We start from the raw sequence: 23,662 nt of genomic DNA, 5'->3' as shown, positions 1-23,662 counted from the left end.
AGGAGGTCTTGATGTTGCCCGATACGTGGAGGCAGCTTGTCGAACAACGAGACGTTCTCTTGAAGTATCTGCAGAGTATCAACGGAAAACCGTCCTTTCCAGCCCCGTTGGAAATATGACCGTGCGTTTCGGAAAAATCAACAACTTGACGATATTACGCCTGGAAACATCCGCGGCTCGCCTGGCCATGTCGAAGGAAACAGTGAAAAATATGTTCGAGCTCGAGCATTGCATCAGTCGACTCGTTATCTCGTTGACCAAGATATTAGGAAAAATTAATGCGAAATTGGCTCGTTTCAAGGATATTGCGTTAACCGCTAAGGATAAGGAAAATATCTCGAAAGTTATACGCGATAGCGATGCCTACGATCGTAACGACATTATCGATTGCGAACTCGTTGCTCTGTACTTTGGGATGTAAGATTGAGATGAAATAAAAGTGAGATATATCATAAACAATGTTTTGTGTATTTCCTCAAGCATGTATATAAGTATAGCGAGCGATAAAACAATTCGATTATAGTATAAGCAATGAATCTAATTATAATATATAAGCACTGAATCTAATATAATGATTAAAAACTAATTTGACATGATATAAGTCGTTAATGCGATATTACAATTCGGTGATACATTCCCGTTTTGACCACCAGTCGTACAATTTGCACACGTTCTCCATTGCGCAATGCTTCGCGTGACGCTCGCAGTGAAATGCTCGAACGTCGTCTAGAGTGCTTAGGCGCCCTATATCCTCGAAATCCGCGTCAATAGTCTCGACGATCACGTCGTGGTCCGCGACGTCGCAGCTGAGAATCTCCTCTAACCACTTCTTTTTCTCCAAGCCTTTGACGTACACTCGTTTAAGCGCGTCTCGTGATTGATCGCACACGCTGTTTCGAATCACGTGCTTCGAGAGTCTGTACGCGACGTCGCCGTCGCTCCACTGCAGGCCATGATGATTGGAGGTTATCCAACACGCTTTAGATTTTTCCGTTTTTGTAAGAAGATTCTAAGGTATCGTTTCTCGAAATATTCGATGAGTCAGCTCTTTTCCATTTTTTAATATTGCCACCTCTTTAACCGTAAATTTTTCTCGAACGATAAAACCTTGCAGATCGACGAAGATCGGTATGTTTGGCATCGTTCTCGTAAGAAAACCGCGATTACGTGAGTTTACGTACGACCTTCGTCAGTGGGTTATACTCTACAACTCTATCGTGAATGATGAGACAATAAGCCGTTGTGTTAGCCGGAACGTTCTCTTTGCATTTGAATTCTACGCGAACGTCGACGGTGGCGCTCTTGATCGATTCGTTCTGGTGGGAGCAATCGATGACCACTAGCGGGCCGTATTGCAGAAATCTAGTGACAGACATGAATGGTTCGCAAGTCTCACACCCGTAATACGTCTTTCGAAATTTTAGATACATACAGTACTGCGAACTTGTTTCGCTCGAAATCTAGATTCATATCGTCGTAGGGATAGAACTCGGAATTCAAATAGAGTTTTACATTAGTCAGCTTACAATTGTCGAATTTAGAAATGTCTTCTGACGGTACGTTTTTTTTTCCGGTCTGTAGCGCAAAGATCACGTATCGCGGTTTCTCCAATTGCGTTGCCGCTTTTACCACCCAGGAATGCTTAGTCGTACTTTGCAACAGCGGAAATTCGTATAGATCCCACGAACGAAAGCCCATGCAGATATCGTCCACTGTCCAATATTCGCAGAAGCGATAGTTTGTTAACGTCATTAAGTATCACGTGTGGCATTCGCCACTGTATTCTTAACAAGGTGATCTTCGGTCTCTGATCTTAATACGCTACGTCGCAATTGTTATCGTTGCGAGCGCGTATCAAAATGAGTTCGTGTCGCACGTTTATCACTATGCGTTTGTAATCGCAGAAACCAAGGAGTACGTTGAGAGGCACACAAAAGTTGAAATCGTCCAACGCTATAGGCGGTATTTCCCATCCGGTATTCTGTAAAACTCTATCTCTTTCGTAGCTCAACGATGCATAGTTTTTCATCAAGATCGTTATGCCAACGTTTCTGCTCTTATCGATCTCCACGCCATTAAGCTCGTATCGAATCTCGTCGAACATAAACGCGACGCAATTATTGACTAGCTTTGTTCTCGTAACTTCTTTCGCCGTGTCTTCCTTCGCCTTCCTTTGCGCTCTCTCTCGTCGCGAATTTTCCCTCGATGTATAGAAAACTTTCACACGGCAACGTATACAGATTCTGTTGCTGAATAGGTATTCGTATCTCGTCGCTGTATCCGAACGTGTTAGCATATGGATTGTAAGTGTGAGTTTCTATTTTCACGATACGATCGTCAAAGATTGGGGCACCTCTGATACTTAAAATGTCGCTCGCCATGTCGATTTTTCACGACGAAACCTAAAGATCTTAAGAATGCAACGTTCGCGGCGTTTAGCTCGTTCGCTCTTCCCTCGTGTGCCTTCCTCGTCGCGTTGTTTTGCGGTGGGATCGCGGATGTAGCGTTTGCGTCTTCTCTTCCTCTCGAGTACCACTCATTTAGAACGAGCATCTTTTGCTTTCGCGCATTTCTCTCTCTAATGCTTTCGTCGTCGCACGTGAAGTCGCGTTATTTCTTCTCCGCGAAAATCGATCGGTCGCTCGTCTTGATCCACGATTCGAAGCGTGATATCGGTAACGTTTCGCGCGATGATCGGAAAGTAAATGATCGATGTTGGAGTGTTCGACAGTTTATATCCCGGAAAAATATTCGGCGAAAACTCATGTATCGTGTGAACCGGCTCATTATTGCTACGCACCTGCGGTGATATTGCACTCCACCCGAATGATATTTACGCCCATGATATTCACGGGTCCGTCGGACGTATGCCATTTGTTCGGTCGTAGCACGCGCGACGATGAGAATCCCAGAAGCGAACCGATATTGTTCAGTTTCGCGAAATCGATTTGATGCTCGCATTTAATTTCACTTCTCATAGTGTTTTCATTGGCTCGAATGATCAGAGACCGCGCGCCTCTCTCGCCCTCGTCGCTCTCGTCATAGACGATGTCGTCGCTCTCGTCCTCGTCCTCTTGCTTTCGTCGATCTTTCGCTTTTTAGAGATAGCGGCGTTTAGATATCTGTCTATCGCACTTAATTCGTACGAACCTTCGGGAATCACGATCATTTTGTCGTCGTAATAGAACTTATTATTCGTGGAATCGACATTCGGTATAGTGTTGTACGTCTTGAAATTCGTGAGACCTAACTCGTAATCGTCGTCGCTCAGATCTAAAGCGGGAAAATAGCACGCCGTGAGAATGTTACTTCTATCGGTGAACGAAAGACTCAGCGACATCGCGACCGATTTTCGAGAGAAATCGCAGGCACAACTGATCGCAAATGTTCTGATCGTACGTCTGATACGATCCGCGATTGTACGTTATATTTACGCCGCCGAGATATCTCTCGAGTTCCCTCGGCGGTCGAAGATTGCCGAAACCGTCGAAGTAAATCGCGTCGTTTCCCCTCTTCGTATAGGCGACCCAGTGAATACCCGAACCCATCGAGTCGTCAAGATTCATGATGCCACTCTCGTTACGTCGCGCCTTTAATGGTAATGCGTCACGCATAAACACTCCTCTGAAGAAGGGTACTCGTAGACGATGCGCCGAACGGTTCAATTGTTCGTTCGTCGTGATGCCGGAGAGCGGTAACCTGAGCGATCCTAACGTTTCTTTCCATGATTTTTTTTTTTCGTTCTTCTCGTCACACCGCTGTCACGTTTGTAAGGCGCTAGATGCAATCCGTGACCCTCCATCGCTCGATTGTGACGTTGCAACTCCTCCAGTTGACGCCGTGCGGTTTTACTGGCGTTCACCTCCTTCGCGACACCCGCCGCACCCGACACCACCGATCAAAGAACCGAGCGCGCCTAGTATCGGAAAAATGGGTAACAAGCCTCCACGTTTTATTGTTGGAAGTATCCTCCTCCTCATTGTTGTCTTCCTCTTCTTCTTTCTCAAACCCATGCCTAGCTTTGTCTTTGTTTTCATAGCAGCCCATACGGCGGTCGCGGCAGCTCTCTCGCCGAAGGTGGAATCTCCGGCTGTTATATGTTCGCGCGCTTTCTCGGCGAGTGCTCGGTCGGCGTCGTGGCGATCGGTGAGTTTCTTATTTCGCGAATAGGCGATGTCGTGCTCGCGGCACGCCGCATCCAACAGATTTACGCCTCGATCGCCGCGCGCCAATTGTTTCGCGAGATGGGTGCCGGGTCCACAAAATTGATATCCGGGAATATGTAGTTCGAAGGGAAGCGCGTTTATCGCCGTATTGAGTAGTCCCACGCCGCTAAACATTCGTTACAATTTTTGATAAGAAGTGCAGGACTGTCTATATGCGATTGTTGCCACGGACGATTATAATGTTCCAGACACACGCGACAACGTTGCCTCGGGATCCGCTCTCAGATGATCGGGTAATCTGTCCCACAGCTCCACGTATCTGTCGAAACCACGCACGAGAACGAACTTCGGAATAAGTTGCAACTGTTGAGTGGATAGATTGAGAATATCGCGTTTGTCCGTTAATAGGGGAAACATACCGATCACTGTGCGCGATCGAATCGCCGTCGAGTATAAGTGGAGCAATTATCGGTCGCGTCTTCTCGAAGCGAGCGCGCGTAAATGCGATTCGTTCGACGGTCGCCAGCTATAGGAGTGCTCAATCTCGATCGTAAGGCTCGATGAATCTCGGGCGACGCGGTCGGGAGGGCGCGCAGACACGGCCCTCTACTACCGAACATGATACGTTGCATCATTTGCGGCCCCTCCAATTGCGGTAAAACGAACGTGTTGATAAACATGCTCGAAAGTCCGCATGGCGCACGCTTTGAGAATGTGTACGTCTACTCGAAATCTCTGCAACAATCAAAATATCGATATCTGGCGGAACTGCTCGAGTCGATGGACGAGATCGGCTATCGCGCGTTCTCAAACAATAGCGACGTCGTGCCACCGAACGAGGCGCTTCCCGATTCTATATTCGTGTTCGACGACGTGGCCTGTGACAAGCAGAACGGGATCAGGGAATATTTTGCCATGGGTCGACACTCGAACATCGATTGTTTCTATCTTTGTCAGACATACGCTAAAATTCCAAAACACCTGATACGTGACAACGCGAATCTCTTGATTCTGTTTAAAGATGGCACTAATCTAAAGCACGTTTGCAACGAGCACGTGAACACGGATATGTCGTATGAGAATTTTTACGCCTTATGTCGCGCGTGTTGGAAACGCAAATATGGTTTCATAGGTCATCGATAAAGAGCGCGTTAAGAAATGGTAGATACAGATGAGGATTTAATGATTTCGCCGATTTAACGATTTTCGCCGAGGATAACGATGTAAAGCGATCAGTTGTGCTACGAGAATGGACGTTGACGCTGCTGCGAGTATGAACGTTGACGCTGGTACGAATGTCGTTCGGCTGGAAAAAACGGCGCGAGAGATCGCGAAGACTCAGAACTCTATACGTAAAAAATACAGAGAGTTAAAGACCGGTGAGATAGAAGAGGAGATCGCGCTGGAGAGACGACTCAAGCCGATTGTTCAGCCGTTGAAACGAATTGCCGAGAATACTACGCGAGACGAGGGAATCGACCCGATCGCGTTCGTCGGTGCTAAGAGAAAACGCGAAACCGATGACGACGATGAGCCATCATCTAGATCGACGAGAAGACGCCTCTCGACGAGATCGCCCTTGATCGCGACGGTGAGTCCCGCGATTAGAAACGAATCGGAAGAATCAATCTCGAACGCGCAATGGGGACCGTTAGGTCGCAAATATATGGGCGCGCTTCTAAGCGGGGACAAACAGAGCGAGATCGATCACGTTTACGGAGTGTACTTCGATTTAGACGGCTCGATGCTTGGCGATAGGCGATTCGACGTGACCGCCGACGACAGCGTGATCGTGGGCGACACGCGATATCCGGGTACCCCGGGCTTATACGAGTTGATCTTCAAGAGACTTCCCGACGACGCTGTGTACACGGAGAACGACAAGCAAACGTACAAGAGTATACTATTAACTACAAACGCCCATCGATGTGGCCACAATGCTTATGCCTATTCTAGGAAATAAAGGTTTCAAGTACAAACATATCATGGCGCCGTTATTGCTCGATAAGGACAAAAGTGGTACTGGTATTAGTAAAGCGAGAAAAAAAGGGATCGACTCTATTCCATCCGCTATGCGGGTGAGAAACAAAGGAATCGAGTACGTTCATTGGGACGATCCCAACGAACTAGTCGATCGTCTTCGATTGCTCGATGCCTCTAGACGAGCTGGCAACGACGCTCACGATAACGAGATTCTATCGATACTCGAGGAACTTCGCGAGATCGACGCGATCGAGTAAAACGTGGCGCGCGCTGGTGGCGACCGGTATTCCCGTTATGTTGATGAACAAGTTCGGAAGACCGCTGGAGTCGTTCGGCGGAGGTGACAGGGCACGCTCGCGATCGTCGATCGATTCCTTACGTCGCTATATGCGTAATAACGCTCTCTGTCTAAGTGACGATTACTACGACGCTAGAGACAAAATTATACGGCGTTTAGCCATACCTAGAACCGATACCGACGCCACGAGTAAAAGTTACGTGGACAGCGCGTTTTGAGACGTGGAAGCGAAAATCTCCGAGACGAGCGAATTCTCGACAAGCACTCGAACTTTATTGTCGAAGATGAACGAGAGCACGGTTAGATCGATCGGCGAATTGGAGGAATCTATGACGCGCGTAGCCAGATTGTTTCTCAAATACGATATGCAGATCGCCGAGATTACGAGCAGATTATCGCGCGCGGTAGATTCGTCACCCGCGAGGGATGATGTCCGTGAATAAATTCGGCAAATCTCTGAAGAAGCAACGCGGCATTGACGATCGTTCGACGATCGCATCCCTGCGGGCGTACGTGCGTCGCAGCGCGCTCTGCCTTAATCCGGACGACTACGACGTCAACAGACGTAAGATACACCATTTGATTACACCGATCGACGAAGCGCTTCGTGTAAGGAGCGAGGAATCGAAAGTTCTAACGAACGAGCTACGAAAACAGCTAGAAGATATAAACAAGCGAATTCGAAATATTCTCCTGCAGTATTACGATGTAAAAACCGAGGTGGACATTCTGCGGCATCTCGAGAAGAAGAGCGAAGCCTCGCTCGTCGATCACGATAAACGAATAGAGGAGACGAGAGACACGGTGGAACAAGAGCTCGAAAAACGGGACGAATCGCGAGAGAGAGATCTGAGCGAGATCCGAGGAGTCATCGAGACGCTCGGTGACACTCAGGAGAAACGAACGCGAAATCTAGAGGAATCGCTGCGACAGATCGAGGAAAGGAGGGAAGCCTTGTTCGTCGATCTCGATAAACGAATAAGAGAAACGAAACAAGCACTCGATAAACGGAACAATCAACGAATTAAAGATCTGCTCATGTTTCAACGTGAGTTAGGACGAATGCAGGAAAAACAAGACAAAGTGCGAACTAGACACTCGAGCGAGATTCGAAAGACCGTCAAGACGATCAGCGACGCTCAGGAGAAACGAACACAGATCCTAGAGGAATCACTGCATAATCTAGAGAAATCCGTGCGAAACGAACTCGACGCATCGTCGACGAGCCGCGAGAAAATATCGACGAACGTGGAGAATCTCGCGCGTAGCGTGACAGAGATCTAACGAGAATCACGAGAGAGCTAACGAATAAAGCGGTAACGAGAGAGATACTGGACAAGATGCTGGCCTCGTTGAACGTGGATAAAATAGTGACTAGAGAAACAATAAACGAATTACTAATCGCACTAAAAACGGATATTCCAAATATCATGAAACACACGATTAACGTTTGGAACGAGGAACAGGAGCGAACACGCACGAATAAAACCAATGCGAATCGCGCCTCCTCATAAAATCAACGATGAGCGTCAAGAAGAGGAGAGTTGAGGAGCTTCATAAGCCCGCGCGAAGAAATTTTCCGCGTCGTCGAGTCGTAGTGCGCGATTACGACGACCTGTGGCAGGCCGATGTCGTTGAGATCGCGTCCGTACGCGCGACAAAACAAAGGCTACAATTACGTGATGACGATTATCGATGTGTTGAGCAAAAACTCGTGGGCTGTGCCGCTGAAGAGCAAGAGCGGAAGCGAGGTGGCCGCGGCGTTATCCAAGATATTTCGCGACGATGCTCGACATCCGCGAAATCTACAAACGGACAAGGGCAAGGAGTTCTACAACGCCTCCGTAAAAGCGATTACTGACAGGTACGATATACGCCACTACTGACGTACTCGGTGATGAAGGCGGCGGTTGTGGAGCGATTTAATCGCACGCTCAAGAACAACATGTGGAAACTCTTCACGCTAAACGGATCGTACAAATGGCTCGACGCTCTATCGCATTTAATCTCGGAATATAACAATCGCACGCATCGAACGATCGGAATGCGACGTAACTCCAGCCATTGCCAAGAGACTCTTCTCCGCGGTATACAGTCACTTGAAGATCGCAGCCTCCGCAAGATTCAAGGTGAACGATCCTGTACGCGTCAGCAAGTTCAAAACGATTTTCGAAAAGGGATATACGCCTAACTGGACGACTGAGATTTTTCGAATCGCTAAGGTGCAACACACGAATCCCGTGACGTATCTGCTAAAAGACTATCGTAAAGAACCAATAGCCGGAAGGTTTTACGAACACGAGTTACTGCGAGTTTCCAATCCTGATATCTATCTCGTTGAGAAAGTATTACGTAGAAAGGACGATAAAGTTTTTGTCAAATGGCTAGGAATGGACAATACACATAACTCTTGGATTCACAAAACAGCTGTATTATAATGAATAAAGAATGTACAGTATCACTTATTCTATATTAGTACAAATTTTACTTATTCTATATTGGTACAATTTTTTATACTACATTAGTATGTAATAATGGTATCTTATAATGGCCCCACGGTAATGTATTAGTGGAGTCAGGTATTAAGTATCGCTTATCGTCGTAAGGACTCAAAACTAGCTTTAGTTCAGACACGGTGTAAACCTCGTGCAGCATCGAGCGTATGCACGCCTGACGTCTCGATTGCTGCAACGATTCGTTCAAGCAACACGCGAAATCCTCGAACGTTATCGTTTTCGCGACGGTATTCCTCCTAACGCCCTTTATTCTCTTCGTATCGCTTTTTCCCAAAACTCTCAGAGCATACATCTTCGCCCTAAGTCCTATGAACTCCGTCATTATCGCTCCGTTGTTCTCATCTTTCATCAAACCAAGAACCTTCTTATTCGCGCGCGGTATATCGTACGCGTTGTCGTCGGAATAATCGCTAGTGTCAAATCTCGCGATATCTCGCTTCATATTCTCGTAAACATTGTGACATTCCAGAAAATATATCAAGCTATCGGTATCCGTGTACATAATTTTGCCTTTAGAGCGATAAAGCGGTATCATATAATCGTAATGAAAATCGTACAATCGCATCTTAAATATTTCTAGAATGCACATACCGACGTAGATTGGTTTGTTAAATTGAACCTCGAGTTTGCGTAACTCGATAGCCATAAGATTCTCGTCGAAAACGCTCCTACTGTGAAAATTCGGTTTCGCGATCAGCGCCTCTGCGCCATATCTTCCGTCTCAACGCGTCACGAGTCTCACGTCTACGTAATTGCGCACGTTCTCCATTGTTTTACCGAAAACCGCATTGTTCATCAGCTTATACAGATTTCTCTCAAACTCGTTGCTCGCGCGAGTTCTCCGTTCCGTATTGAGCTCAATGTACGCGCGAAACCAAGGAGACTGCGCAAATCGCAACGCGCGATAGATCTTTGTCACGCGTAAACCGTGTCGCACGCACTGCTGAAGATTGCGATAATACGTCACGTAACGCGACTTGTCGTAGAGCGTGGCGAGTAGCTTTTCGTTTCGATTTCCCGGCGGTCTCTCGCGCGTCAAGCAAAATGGAAGACCCGCGTGGTCATCGTGAAGATGTCGCGGATATTCGAGATCGACTTCTAGAATATAACCAATATCGGAGTCAGATGGCACGGACATAATATCGAGACCCTCTCGACATTCTCGACCCACCGAAATTCCGCATACCGTAAAGGTTCGCACATGGCCCAGCCGTAGAGATTGTTCACATCGTAATACATAAGATACGACGACGGCTGAGACGAGTCATATGATGATTCATATTGATTATTAACTCGCGCGTATCTATTCGAGCATTGGCTTAAACCGCCGCGTATACCGCGCTCTACGAACATCACCATATCGATATCGGTGAGCAGATCGAATCGAACGTTCGTATATTTCAACATAGCATCCCACGTATATCCCGGTAATGTGAAATAATGCGCTGGATCCAAATTGTAACTTTCCATACAAGTATCTCGAAAATTTTCAAAGACATCCGCCAAGAGAAGCACATCCGTTTTCAAATATAGATCGCTGTATTCGCCGAGAGTTTTCACGTGAAAACGTTCCCATATCCTTCGCGCATGTTCGTAATTACTAACATTCACAGTTTCACCAGTTAAAGAACTTCGATCGGCGGTAATTCGGTTACTAAGAGTTTATCAACGCTATCAATATACTCATAAGGAAATACGCCCTTGCGCGTGAGCAACTCGAAATCCTCCGCGATGAGATCAGAAAATTCGAATCGCGAGACTTCAATTTTTCTCGATCTAGATACGAAACTACTTTTTCTAAACTAGTATTAAGAAACTTAAACGAATCCACGAAACGTAGCTTAACACAATTTTTTCATTTTCCGTACGTCGAATCGTTGACGATTTTCGAAAACGCGATGTAATTTTCCTTAGTCAACGGTAACAAATCGACTCTACCCTCGAAAGCGTTCGCTATATCCTTAATAATGAAATGTGCATCATAACCGGATAGATTGTGAAAAAAAACAGGAATAACGAACGCGTTCTGATAGTTCAAATTGCAACTCGCGCGGGTCCTCTATATCGTTCGGTAAGATGACAATGATCACGCACACGTGACAATTTGTCGCCTTTTGAAAAGCGTTCCACTCGTTCGGCGTGAGCTCCGACATCGGTACGCTCGCGCACAGAATCTTCTTCACGCGACATGCGAGAGCGAGCAGCTCCTCGACGAACCACGAGACGCAGTCGTCGCCTCGGCGAAATCTATACGCGGAAACGATTCCGTCGTACGTGCTATGCAAATAATATCCTACGCTAAACGCCTTGTGATGTTGATAGGCGAATCTATTGTCGAGACTCCCACTGAATCGTTGATTTCTCTTTTCTAAGACACACTCCAGATCTGCATACACGACGAATCATAGTCTCTCCTTTCTGTCGTGATTGTGAAAAGAGAGCAACTTGTCGTCCTCGCTCGGAAGAATAACAGCGCAGTCGTTCGCTCTTCCGCACTCGATGCTATGCGCGACCAATTTCTCATTTGAATAAAAATAATGTAGACATCTGAAAAAATACAATTTATAATTAATACAAAATTTATCTCGCAACGAGAATAATCTCTCTTACGCTTACCGATCACATATGTATTTTTTTTCTTTATGCTTATTTATTTGCGACGTTAACAGTCGAGATAAGTTCTTTATCCACACGAAATGACCGACATTATCGCCACGCCGTTCGTTCGACAGATAGAGCAAATTTACGTGCGTAGACTTTTTGTTTCCCGTAAGCGACAAAGGAACGATCATGATCGTTTCTCCCCGTTTTCTCTCGAATAACAAATACGTTAATAGACAAATCATTGAGACGTTCGAATCTAGCGATGTTTCGTAGTGTCATAGGAAAATCAATACCATCGAAATTCAGCACCAACGAATAGTGAGGATACGACGACGGTCTGTCCGAGTGTAGATCAACGGGATATAGAGCGGCCATCGCCCACGCGAAACACGCGTTGTCGTTTGAACGTACGTTAATCACGGCTCTCTTATATCTTATCTTCGGAGGAAGTGACATCCAACATCCACCGTATATAGGATTACATTGATCATCAAATTTAATATCCGAAGTAACGCCCAACCGCTATCGCATTCCTGAAATTTCTCCAGCGACGTCAGAACAACATTCATAACGTTCCCGTCGTACCATTCTCGTAGATCGGACATACCGAATAGCTGACAATTCTTCGTGCGAATGCTCTTAACGGTGTTTTTATCATTCGCGACGAACTCCCCGTGAAACACGGTGTTGACCTTTAAACACGCGTGCATATCAAGATCGACTCACACTCGCTCGAGCACTGTGGCCCTCGCGTCCTCAAGAAACCGTCGAGGTTCGATGTACTCGATATTTACCACAGCATCCGTTCGTACGCGATTCGTGAAAGCCATCTCGATATCCACCCATTCGAATCCCTTCGAACCGTCGTATCCTGCACCCAAGTAACTAAAACGTCGACTCAAAGCGAATCTCGCACCCTCCAACTGCGCTATTCGAGAGATTAAAGAATTTATCGTTCCGGTAACCGTAGGATCGACTCTATTCTCACATCTTTCTCTCAAGACCTCGAGACACTCGATACATTCCTGTTCTCAAATACGATAGGCGCACACCCCTTCAACTCCCGCCGCGCGTTCGAGAAGATCGTGACTCTTCTCCATGTCGCAACTTCCCACACTGTGTTACCCCAATTGTCCGTAGGAACGAATTTAATGTCTCGAACTTTTTTCTCTCTCGCTGTTCTCTCGTAGATTACCGCTCTATCGCTCAGAGCGAGCAACGTTTCGATCCACAGTTTCTCTCGCGGACTCTCCGTACCGATTCCCCGTTCGTAAGTGATACGTGGCCACATTCCAGCGAACATTTTCTCTCGTCACGATCCACTCCTTGTCGTTATCGGGCGCAATAGTCTCGTGACACTCTAAACTATCGTCACTCTCAATAAGCAACTCGCAACGATTGTCATCGAGATCGCGATACGTCACGTTACGATCGAATGCGCATAAAAACGATTCGTCGCTCTCGCTCGAAGACGAACCACCGTTAGGCGCGACTGTTTCCATATACATTCCTAACAATGAGAGAAAATGCCTTTCACGACTAGATATATACCCCCGAGACAGCGTCGAAAACGCGACAATCGCGACATTCCGAAATGACAAAACACGTGACATCTTACATAATCAAAACGCGCGTCTTCCCGTTGCAACGAAAACAGGATGCGCTAGATGCCCGCGGAAACCGTCTAGACACAGAACGCGCCTAACCGCAACATCCTACAAATAGCTCTTTCCTGTTTTTATATCCCTGATACAATAATACAACAATAGAGTAATAAAATAATAACAATAGAGTAATAAAATATTCTCTCTTCATTAATCCTCCTACGACAATTCCCCTTCCTCGCACGACCTCCATCTCTCATACATTCCCAATACCGTTGTCCTTGATATTGCACATTAAATCTCTCATTATTAATACTCGTGCGACGATTTCCCTCTCGCGCGGTCTTCATCTCTCGTTACTCATACGTTCCCAATAATATAACGTCATCCTCGGTATCACTAATTGAAGATTCCCGACGCATCGTCGATCCGCCTCTCGCCCCGCGATACACCGCAAACGAACGAGGAAAAACTCCGTTTCTCTCTCGCGGTTAATCTTATTCTCTCATACATATTCATATATACAATCCATAGTTATATTACGATTATAATACATACTTACATGCGCGCACACTTAGTTGCGCCAATTATTGCCAACGCGCTCTCTTCTTTTTCTCTCCTCCTCGTACGCGGCTGACGAAACGACACCGCTTTTCCTCCCATACTTACGATGAGCGCAAAAAAACATCTTGTCGTCATCGTTATCATTAAACACATCGTAATAACCGCTTTCGTGAAAATTCACCATGTACTCCTGTCGCCTGCTAATCTCGATCGGCTTCTTCTTTTCGTGGAGTACCTCCAATAAAAGATTATATGCCATCCCTCGATAATGATGACACGCACGCCTCTATTATTATTATCTCTATTATTATCTTTTTAGGCGAAATATCACGTTGAGGCGGAACTCGACAACCGCGCCTCTTTAATTGATTGGAAATCGGTGCGTATTGTCCTCTCACGACGTATTCCGTCACATTGACCGATGGATACGCCGTGACATTTCGCAATGGAGAGGATGTTAGATCATCCAGCGAATGGCACCAACACATCTCATCGTCGTCAATCATTCGTGTCTCACATATCTGGCACCGATTCGCCACTTTAACGGTTCTCGTCATCGTAAACACACGGCGACAAGTATCGCTCAAAAAATCACTTCGACGACGCGTCAAACCACAACGTTCTACAAAACAAGACAAGCGGGCATGCGTTATATATTCTCATAGTCACCTAGACATAAAACACTCCTAAGACGATGTAACAAACCGCGACATCCCGCGAAACAGGACGCGCTAGGCCACGCGAGACGCGCCTAATCGCGACGTTATGGAAAACAGACACGACTAAGGCGACGCGACAAACCGCAACATCCTGTAAACAACGCGAGTCGCCTCGACGACGCGCCTAATCGCGACGTTATGGAAAACAGACACGCCTAGGGCGACGCCTAGGGCGACAAACCGCAACATCCTGTAAACAACGCGAGTCGCCTCGTCGACGTGACTAATCGCGACGTTCGCGCCCAAGGCTACGCAAAAAGCGCTAGACCGCGCGGAAAACGCTAGGGCAGCGTAACGCGCCCAAGACTACGCGAGCTCGAAAAAAACGCTAAGGCGGCGTCGATGATGCGCCCGGAGTTACCTAACGGGAAACGCTAGGACGCATCCGAAAAAAAAATGCTATGGCGGCGTCGAGAACGCGCCCGAAAAAAACGCGACGCGCCCGGGGTTACCTAGCGGGAAACGCTAGGACGTGCCCGAAAAAAAAACGCTAGGGCGGCGTCGAGAACGCGCCCGAAAAAAAAACGCTAGAAAAAAAACGCTAGGGCGGCGTCGAGAACGGGGGAACCGACCCGGGGAAACCCCGCGACCGCCTTACCGACCGAGAGGGATAAACCTGTCTCGACGACCGCCAGAGGGATCCATCTTTCTCCCCGGATACGAACCCTCTGAAGAAAGAAAATCATCTTACCGACTCAAAGGGGGTCCGAGGTCCCCTGGGGATTCTACGATCCTCTCTCTCCCTCGCACCCCCCCCCCCCTATTACACTTGTTCACATTAATCATCAAATTTGAAAAGTGTTCCTGAAATTCCTCCAGCGACGTCAACAACATTCATAACGTCTCCGTTGTACCATTCTCGTAGATCGGACATACCGAATAGTTGACGATTTCTCGTGCGAATGCTCTTAACAGCGCTCTTATTAGTAGGATAACAAAGGGGGTCCGAGGTCCCCCAGGGGTATGGCGAACCGCAGGGATGCGATCGTCGAACGATCGTCAATGCCGCGTTGCTTCTCCAGAGATTTCCCGAATTTATTCACGGACATCATCCCTCGCGGGTGACGAATCTACCGCGCGCGATAATCTGCTCGTAATCTCGGCGATCTGCATATCGTATTTGAGAAACAATCTGGCTACGCGCGTCATAGATTCCTCCAATTCGCCGATCGATCTAACCGTGCTCTCGTTCATCTTCGACAATAAAGTTCGAGTGCTTGTCGAGAATTCGCTCGTCTCGGAGATTTTCGCTTCCACGTCTCAAAACGCGCTGTCCACGTAACTTTTACTCGTGGCGTCGGTATCGGTTCTAGGTGTGGCTAAACGCCGTATAATTTTGTCTCTCGCGTCGTAGTAATCGTCACTTAGACAGAGCGCGTTGTTACGCACATAGCGACGCAGGGATTCGATTGACGATCGCAAGCGTGCCCTGTCACCTCCGCCGAACGACTCCAACGATCTTCCGAACTTGTTCACCAACATAATGAGAATACCGGTCGCTGCGAGCGCGCGCCGCGTTTTACTCGATCTCGCGAAGCTCCTCGAGTGTCGACAGAATCTCGTTGTCATGAACGTCGTTGCTCGTCGAGAGGCATCGAGCAATCGAAAACGATCGACTAGCTCGTTGGGATCGTCTCAGTGAACGTACTCGATTCCTTTGTCTCTCACCCGCATAGTGGATGGGACAGAGTCGATCCCTCTTTTTCTCGCTTTACCAGTACTAGCGCCAATTTTGTCTCTATCGAGCAATAGCGGCGCGATGATATGATTGTACTTAAAACCTTTGTTTCCTAGAAAGAGCATAAGCGCGTTGTGTCGATGGGCGTTCGTAGTCAACGGTATACTCTTGTACGTTTGCTTGTCGTTCTCCGTGTACACGGCGTCGTCGGGAAGTCTCTTGAAGATCAATTCGTATAAGTCCGGGATACCCGGATATCGCGCGTCGCCCACCATTACGTTGTCGTCGGCAACCACGTCGAATCGCCTGTCGCCAAACATCAAGCCGCCCAAGTCGAAGTACACATCGTAAACGTGATCGATCTTACTCTGTCTGTCCATTTGCTTAGAAGCGCATATATTTGCGACCTAACGGTCCCCATTGCGCGTTCGAGATCAATTCCTCCGATTCGTTTCTAGTCGCGGGACTTGCCGTCGCGATCGAGGGCGATTTCGTCGAGAGGCGTCTCTTCGTCGGTCTCGATAACGGTTCGTCGTCGTCGTCAGTCTCGCGTTTTCTCTTAATGCCGACAAATGCGATCGGGTCAATTCCCTCGGTCGATTCGTCTCGCGCGATGTTCTCGGCGATTCGTTTCAACGGCTGAATGATCGGTTTGAGTCGCCTCTCCAGCGCGATCTCCTCTTCTATCTCACTGGTCTTTAACTCTCTGTACTTTTTACGTATAGAGTCCTGAGTCTTCGTGATCTCTCACGCCGTTTTTTCCCGCCGAGCGACGTCCGTACTAGCCGCAGCATCGACGTTCATACTTGCAGCAGCGTCGACGTCCATCCTCGTTGCACAACTGATCGCTCTACATCACGGCGAAATCGTTAAATCCTTGTCTGTATCTATCATTCCTTAACGCGCTGTCCTTATCGATGACTACGAAACCATTTGCGTTTCCAACACGCGCGACACAAGGACGTAAAAATCCTCTTACGACATATCCGTTTTCACGTGCTCGTTATAAACGTACTTTAGGTTAGTGCCATCCTGCTTAAACAGAATCAAAAGATTCGCGTTGTCGCGTATCAGGTGTTTCGGAATTTTAGCGTATGTCTGACAAAGATAGAAACAATCGATGTTCGAGTGTCGATCATGGCAAAATATTTCCTAATCGCGTTTTTCTTGTCACAGGCCACGTCGTCGAACACGAATATTGAATCGGGAAGCGCCTCGCTCGGTGACACAACATCGCTATTATTCGAGAACGCGCGATAGCCGATCTCGTCCATCGACTCGAGCAGCTCCGCCAGATATCGATACTTCAGTTGTTGCAGGGATTTCGAGTAGACGTACACGTTCTCGAAGCGCGCGCCGTGCGGTTTTCGAGCATGCTTATCAACACGTTCGTTTTACTACAGTTGGAAAGGCCGCAAATGATACAACGTATCGTGTTCGGTAGTAGAGAGCCGTGTCTGCGCATCCTCCCGACCGCGTCGCCCGAGATTCGTCGAGCCTTACGGTCGAGATTGGGGAGCATTCTTATAGCCGGCGACCGTCAAACGATTTACGTGCGCATTTACGTGCGCGCGCTCGCTTCGAGGAGACGCGATAATCGATAATCGCTTATACTCGACAGCGATTCGATCGTGCACAGTGATCGATATGTTTCCCCTATTGATGGACAAATGCGATATTCTCAATTTATCCACCGAACAATTGCGATTTATCCCGATCGTTCTCATGCGCGATTTCGACAGATACGTGGAGCTACTGTGGAACAGATTACCCGATCATTTGAGAGCGGATCCCGAGGTGCAATGTTGTCAGGACGGGCGACCGATCGACTTTCGCGGAAAGGAGATAACGATGCGACTTCACGTGCAACGACGAAGGCATTAGAGAGATCGCGAAAGCGAAAGATGCTCGTTCTGAACGAGTGGTACGCAAAAGGAGGAAGAGGAGACGCCAAACGTTACATCCGCGATCCTACCGCGAAACGACACGACGAGGAAAGTGCGCGAGGGAAGGACGAACGAGTTGAACGTCGCGTTCTTAAGATCTTTAGGTTTCATCGTGAAGAATCGACATGGCGAGCGACATTTTGAGTATCGGAGGTGCCCCGATCTATGACGATCGTATCGTGAGAATAGAAACCCATACTTATAATCCGTAAGCTAACACTACGTTCAGTGACGAGATACGAATACCTATACAGCAGCAGAATCTGTACACATTGCCATGCGAAAATTTTCTGTATATCGAGGGAAAGTTGATGACGAGAGAGAGCGCGAAGGAAGGCACGACGAAGGAAAGTACGGCGAAGGAAATTACGAGAGCGAAGCTAATCAACAACTGCGTTGCATTTATGTTCGACGAGATTCGATACGAGCTCAATGGCGTAGAGATCGATAAGAACAGAAATGTCGGGATAACGACTTTGATGAAAAACTATGCATCATTGAGCTACGAGAGAGATAAAGCTTTACAGAACCGGATGGGAAATACCGCCTATAGCGTTGGACGATTTCAACTTTTGCGTGCCTCTCAACGTACTCCTCTGTTTCTGCGAGGATTACAAACGCGCGACACGAACTCATTCTGATGTACTCGCAACGATAACAATTGCGTCGTGGCGCATTCAGATCAGAGACCGAAAATCACGTTGTTGAGAATACAGTGGCGGATGCCACACGTGATACTGAATGACGTTAACAAACTGTCGCTTCTGCGAACGTTGAACAACGGACGATATCTAAGCATGGGCTTTCGTTCATGGGATACTGTACGAATTTCCGCTGTTGCAAAGTACGACCAAGCATTCCTGGGCGGTAAAAGCGGCGACGCAATTGGAGAAATCGCGATACGTGATTTTCGCGCTACAGACCGGAAGGAAAAACGTACCGTCGGAAGACGTTTCTAAATTCGACGATTGCAAGCTAACTAATGTAAAACTCTATTTGAATTCCGAGTTCTATCCCTACGACAATATGAATCTAGATTTCGAGCGTAACAAGTTCGCAGTGCTGTATGATATGTATCTGAAATTTCGAAAAACGTATTACGGGTGCGAGACCTGCGATCCGTTCATAACTGTCACTAGATTTCTGCAATACGGTCCGCTAGTGGTCATCGATTGCGCCAGAACGAATCGATCAAGAGCGCCAACGTCGACGTTTGCGTAGAATTCGAATGCAAAGAGAACGTTCCGGCTAACACAACGGCTTATTGTCTCATCATTCACGATAGAGTATAACCCACTGACGAACGTTGTACGTAAACTCACGTAAAAAAAAAAACAGGAAACCGCGATTTTTCCTATGCGATAGCGATAACGAACGTAAAGAAGAGCGGAGTGCAAAGATATCGAATTTCCCCATCTCACGACGGTGTCGAATGTATTGATTCGTCGATCTGCAAGATTTTATCGTTCGGGAGAAATTTATGGTTAAAGAGGTGGCGATATTAAGAAATGGAAAAGAGCTGACTCATCGAATGTTTTGAGAAGCGATACCTTGGAATCTTCTTACAAAGGCGGAGAAATCTAGAGCATGCTGGATAACCGTCAATCATCACGGTCTGCAGTGGAGCGACGGTGACATCGCCTACAGACTCTCAAAGCCCGTGATTCGAAGCGGCGTGTGCGACCGATCGCGAGATGCGCCTAGACGAGTGTACATCAAAGGCTTGGAGAAGAAGAAGTGGTTAGAGGAGATTCTCAGCGGCGACGTCATCGCGGATCACGACGTGATCGTCGAGACTACCGACGCGGAATTCGAGGATATAGGGCGCCTAAACACTTTGGACGATGTTCGTGCCTTTCACTGCGAGCGTCACGCGAAGAATTACGCCATGGAGAATGTGTGCAAACTATATAACTGGTGATCGAAACGACAGGAATGTATCACCGAACTGTAATGTTAATGATTTATATCATATTATATCATATATTAGATTGTTTTCAACTATTGTATCATATATTAGATGGTTTTAAACTATTATATATCAGATTCATTGCTTATAATCAGATTCTTTTATCGCTCACAGCACTTATATACATGTTTGGGGAAGTACAAATAAAAAGGTTTCTCCCGAGTTTCTCCCGTTCCACCATCTCGTGTTCCATCTCTCTCGCGAACTCGAGCGATTCGTCTAAGAGCGATATTATCTCCGGATCTCCTTCAATTGACTCTCCGGAACATTAGACTGACTCTCCATCTCGCAAATTAACAATATATCGTCGATACTCCTAGTTAAATACTCCAAAGTGGCGTAAAAAACACCGCAGCATCCTGCAAAACAGAAAGCGCTAGACCCTGCGGAAAACGCTAAGGCGGCGTAAAAAACGCGCCAAACCGCAGCATCCTGCAAAACATGACGCGCTATGCCCAGACACAGGAAGCGCTAGACGCCGCGGAAAACGCTAAGGCGACATCGGAAACGTGCCAAACCGCAACATCCTACAAAACAGGAGGAAGCGCTAGACTTCGCGAAAGACGCCTAGACCCGCGACCGCCGTGGGAAAAGAAAACCATCCTTACCGACCGAGGAGGATAAACTCCGACGACCGCCAGAGGAATCCACCTTTTCTCTCCGGATACGAACCCCCTGGGGAAAGAAAACCATCCTTACCAACCGAGAAAGCTAAACTCAGACTAAGCTTAGACTGCCAGAGGGATTCACTTTCTCCCCCCGGAATGAATCCTCTAGGGATTCTACGACCGCCCTTCTCCCTCACCCCCCTCTCGCCCCGGGGGGGGCTTAGAACCCCCCTTGCTTATCTACTTTATTATATTCGTATAAAAAAATAAAAGGAAAACAAAAATAAAGAAATATACCCTAATAGCACAGGATGTCCTCAAGATGATCCTGTATTACTCCTGAATATCCCGGGACATATGTAGGACATGTTTAGAACATTATATTTAGACAAAAATTTTTGGACGACCTGTGGACTAGCAAGTGAGCGCCTCATTATGACCTCCTCAGGACGTTCTCCATTCAGCCTCAGGCTATCCTGAAGAGTTTCTTAAGACGACTTTAGGATATCCTACAAGCATCCTCAGGAACATCTTGAAAAAGTTATAAACATATGCATCCATAATCTCGTGGATGTCCATAATGTAATCAATATTGAACAATATTGAGAATATGTTATTATGGTATTTTCAGAATACGTTTTAGGACTATATCAGGTCAATGTCAGAATTATCAACAATTATTTATTAAAAATGAGTTATACATAAATGAATCTAGCTTTATTAATTATAACTCGTTAATTATACAAAATATAAAAATTCTCATTTCGAACATATGAAATAAAATATACACATATATAACATAAATTATAAACTCTTTTTAATATAAATAATATTTTTTTAAGATAATTAATTTTTAAAGGAACTTTATATCTTTATATATATATATATATATATATATATATAATATATACATATGTATATACAGTAGTAATCCATTCCGTTCAGAGGATGTCCTGTTTACGTTTCAGGAGCATAATACGTAGTCTTCAAGATATCCGGCTCATCTAATAGGATGGCCTGAGGACGTCCTTGACGTTATTAGGGTAAAAAGATATGTCATAAATTAGGAAAGATAACATGTAATAAAATAATTTGTGATTGATTCATTCAGAGAATTCTTTAGTTTTTATTATCTGTTAATAATTATTCAATAAAGATTTGTATTATTTACATACTAAAAAAATATTATAATACGCATTATAAGAAATACATCTTACTTACGTTCAAACATTTCGATATAATCAGAAAGATTCCATTCTGTTAATTTATCTCGAATAAAAATATCTACATCTGAATTATTACCCGTAAATGTTTGCTGTGAATCCGTATCACTGGAGATTCAATATAACTATTACTAACCATCTTTCAAATTCATGATAAAGCACAGAAAATTGCTACAAATAAAAAAGCATATAAATAGCTTACTGTGTGTATGTGTAGACTTTTTTTAAAAAATAAGGTAAAAAAGTAAAGAATTCAAATAAAAATGTAAAAAGATCTATCTGATAAAAAATTATAAAAAGCATCAAATTACGTTTATTTTAATACCTAATTACCTATGTACACATACACACACACGCACAAATAACTCACATGCACGCACGCACGCACGCACACACGCACATACGCACACACGCACACACACACGGTTATACACACATGTACAATGCGATGTAATGATTCGCGGAGTCATAGTAGCGCGTAACACTATATTAAGTCGATAATCGTGTGCGTGCAAATTTTATTATTCAACAGAATATTAGCAATTATAAAAATAATAGATAACCTTTTTTTAGAATTTTATTTTTCTTTTTTTCAGTAAAATTTAAATATTATTATTATTATTATTATTATTTATTTCTTGTTTAAAAATGTACATTTAAAACCATAAAGTACAACATGGTAAAATAAAAGTGAAAGTAATTGTAAAATACAATTAAGTATGATCTAGTTGTTTTATTTTCAATTTCAAATGAAAATGTTGCGTTATTATTATGTTTTTTTTAAATTTTTTAAATTTAAATTTTATTATGTTTTTTTCTATTGCATATGCAACTATATATATATCCATATATAAATTATATCTCCGTTATATATCACATTTCAGATCTAAATATATAAATTTATAATTTATTATATATGTTACATTAGAAATTATATATTATTGTATCGACACCTTTCCATATTATCCCATATTATCACTCAAATTATTTTATTTTTTCACCAGCGTGAGCTGTGGGGGGTCTCGATTAAAGAAATCAAATCGGGTGTGTTAACAATTAGGATATTTATTTAAACTCGTCACACTCACACACACACACTCACACACACACACACACACACACACACACACACACACACACACACACACACACGCACACACACACGCACGCACACACACACACACGCACGCACGCACGCACACACACTCGTTCACTCCACACAAGGTAAGATAATAACTAATGACAAGCAAAATTCGATTTTACGAGGCACTCGGATGATTATACGATATCTCCGCACTCGGATGAGAAAAAAAAACTGATCCTCGGAAATCGAGCAATGGGCCCTTATACTTGTCGCAACTCGGCGGGAGTATATTGAACAATGCTTCTGTGTCTAACACGAACAAGAATCGACATCGAATCACCCACGAGAACGGCGATACTTCTCCCTAAATTCTCGGACACATGATCGAAAGTAGTGTCTAATGAGAAATGTGATTGGCACAAGGAGCGAATAATTCGGTATTCTTACGCATTACATAGAATATTCGAGAACATTCAGGAATCTGAACATATCGCCCGCCTCGTATCTGATATGGTACGATCGGAATAGTATAGTTGACAATAGTCCGATACAACAATGACTTATTGCACTTAGTCTACGGGAAGACGACAAATTTTCGTGATAGATCGCAAGAATACAGTCTTTAGTCTTTACGCGCACGATACGAACATGTCCATCATCACCTGGCTTAGTCGCGATAATTCTACCTAAATTCCATTTT

General features: G+C 45.4%; 2 protein-coding genes across 12 annotated transcripts in view; one reads left to right on the top strand and one right to left on the bottom strand.

Annotated features, from left to right (window-relative positions):
• The window catches only part of LOC105429948 (uncharacterized), a 191,295-nt gene that overhangs the window by 54,887 nt on the left and 112,746 nt on the right, over positions 1–23,662 (bottom strand). Inside the window, exon 18 of one of the 9 annotated variants that reach the window (XM_089073468.1) lies at positions 11,399–11,510. The exons of the other annotated variants lie outside the window; for them this stretch is intronic. Within the exon in view, the coding sequence (XP_088929594.1) occupies positions 11,484–11,510 (27 nt within the window). The 3' untranslated portion in view covers positions 11,399–11,483. Of the gene's footprint in view, positions 1–11,398; positions 11,511–23,662 lie in introns of those variants that run through there. 9 annotated transcript variants of the gene reach the window in all.
• The window catches only part of LOC148937254 (uncharacterized), a 204,789-nt gene that overhangs the window by 75,307 nt on the left and 105,820 nt on the right, over positions 1–23,662 (top strand). The gene's annotated exons all lie outside the window — the stretch shown is intronic.

This window comes from Pogonomyrmex barbatus, unplaced genomic scaffold, assembly GCF_055798465.1.
Source record: "Pogonomyrmex barbatus isolate J1 unplaced genomic scaffold, ASM5579846v1 scaffold15, whole genome shotgun sequence".
Taxonomy (NCBI): Eukaryota; Metazoa; Arthropoda; class Insecta; order Hymenoptera; family Formicidae; genus Pogonomyrmex; species Pogonomyrmex barbatus.
This window is presented reverse-complemented; position numbering and strand designations above follow the sequence as displayed.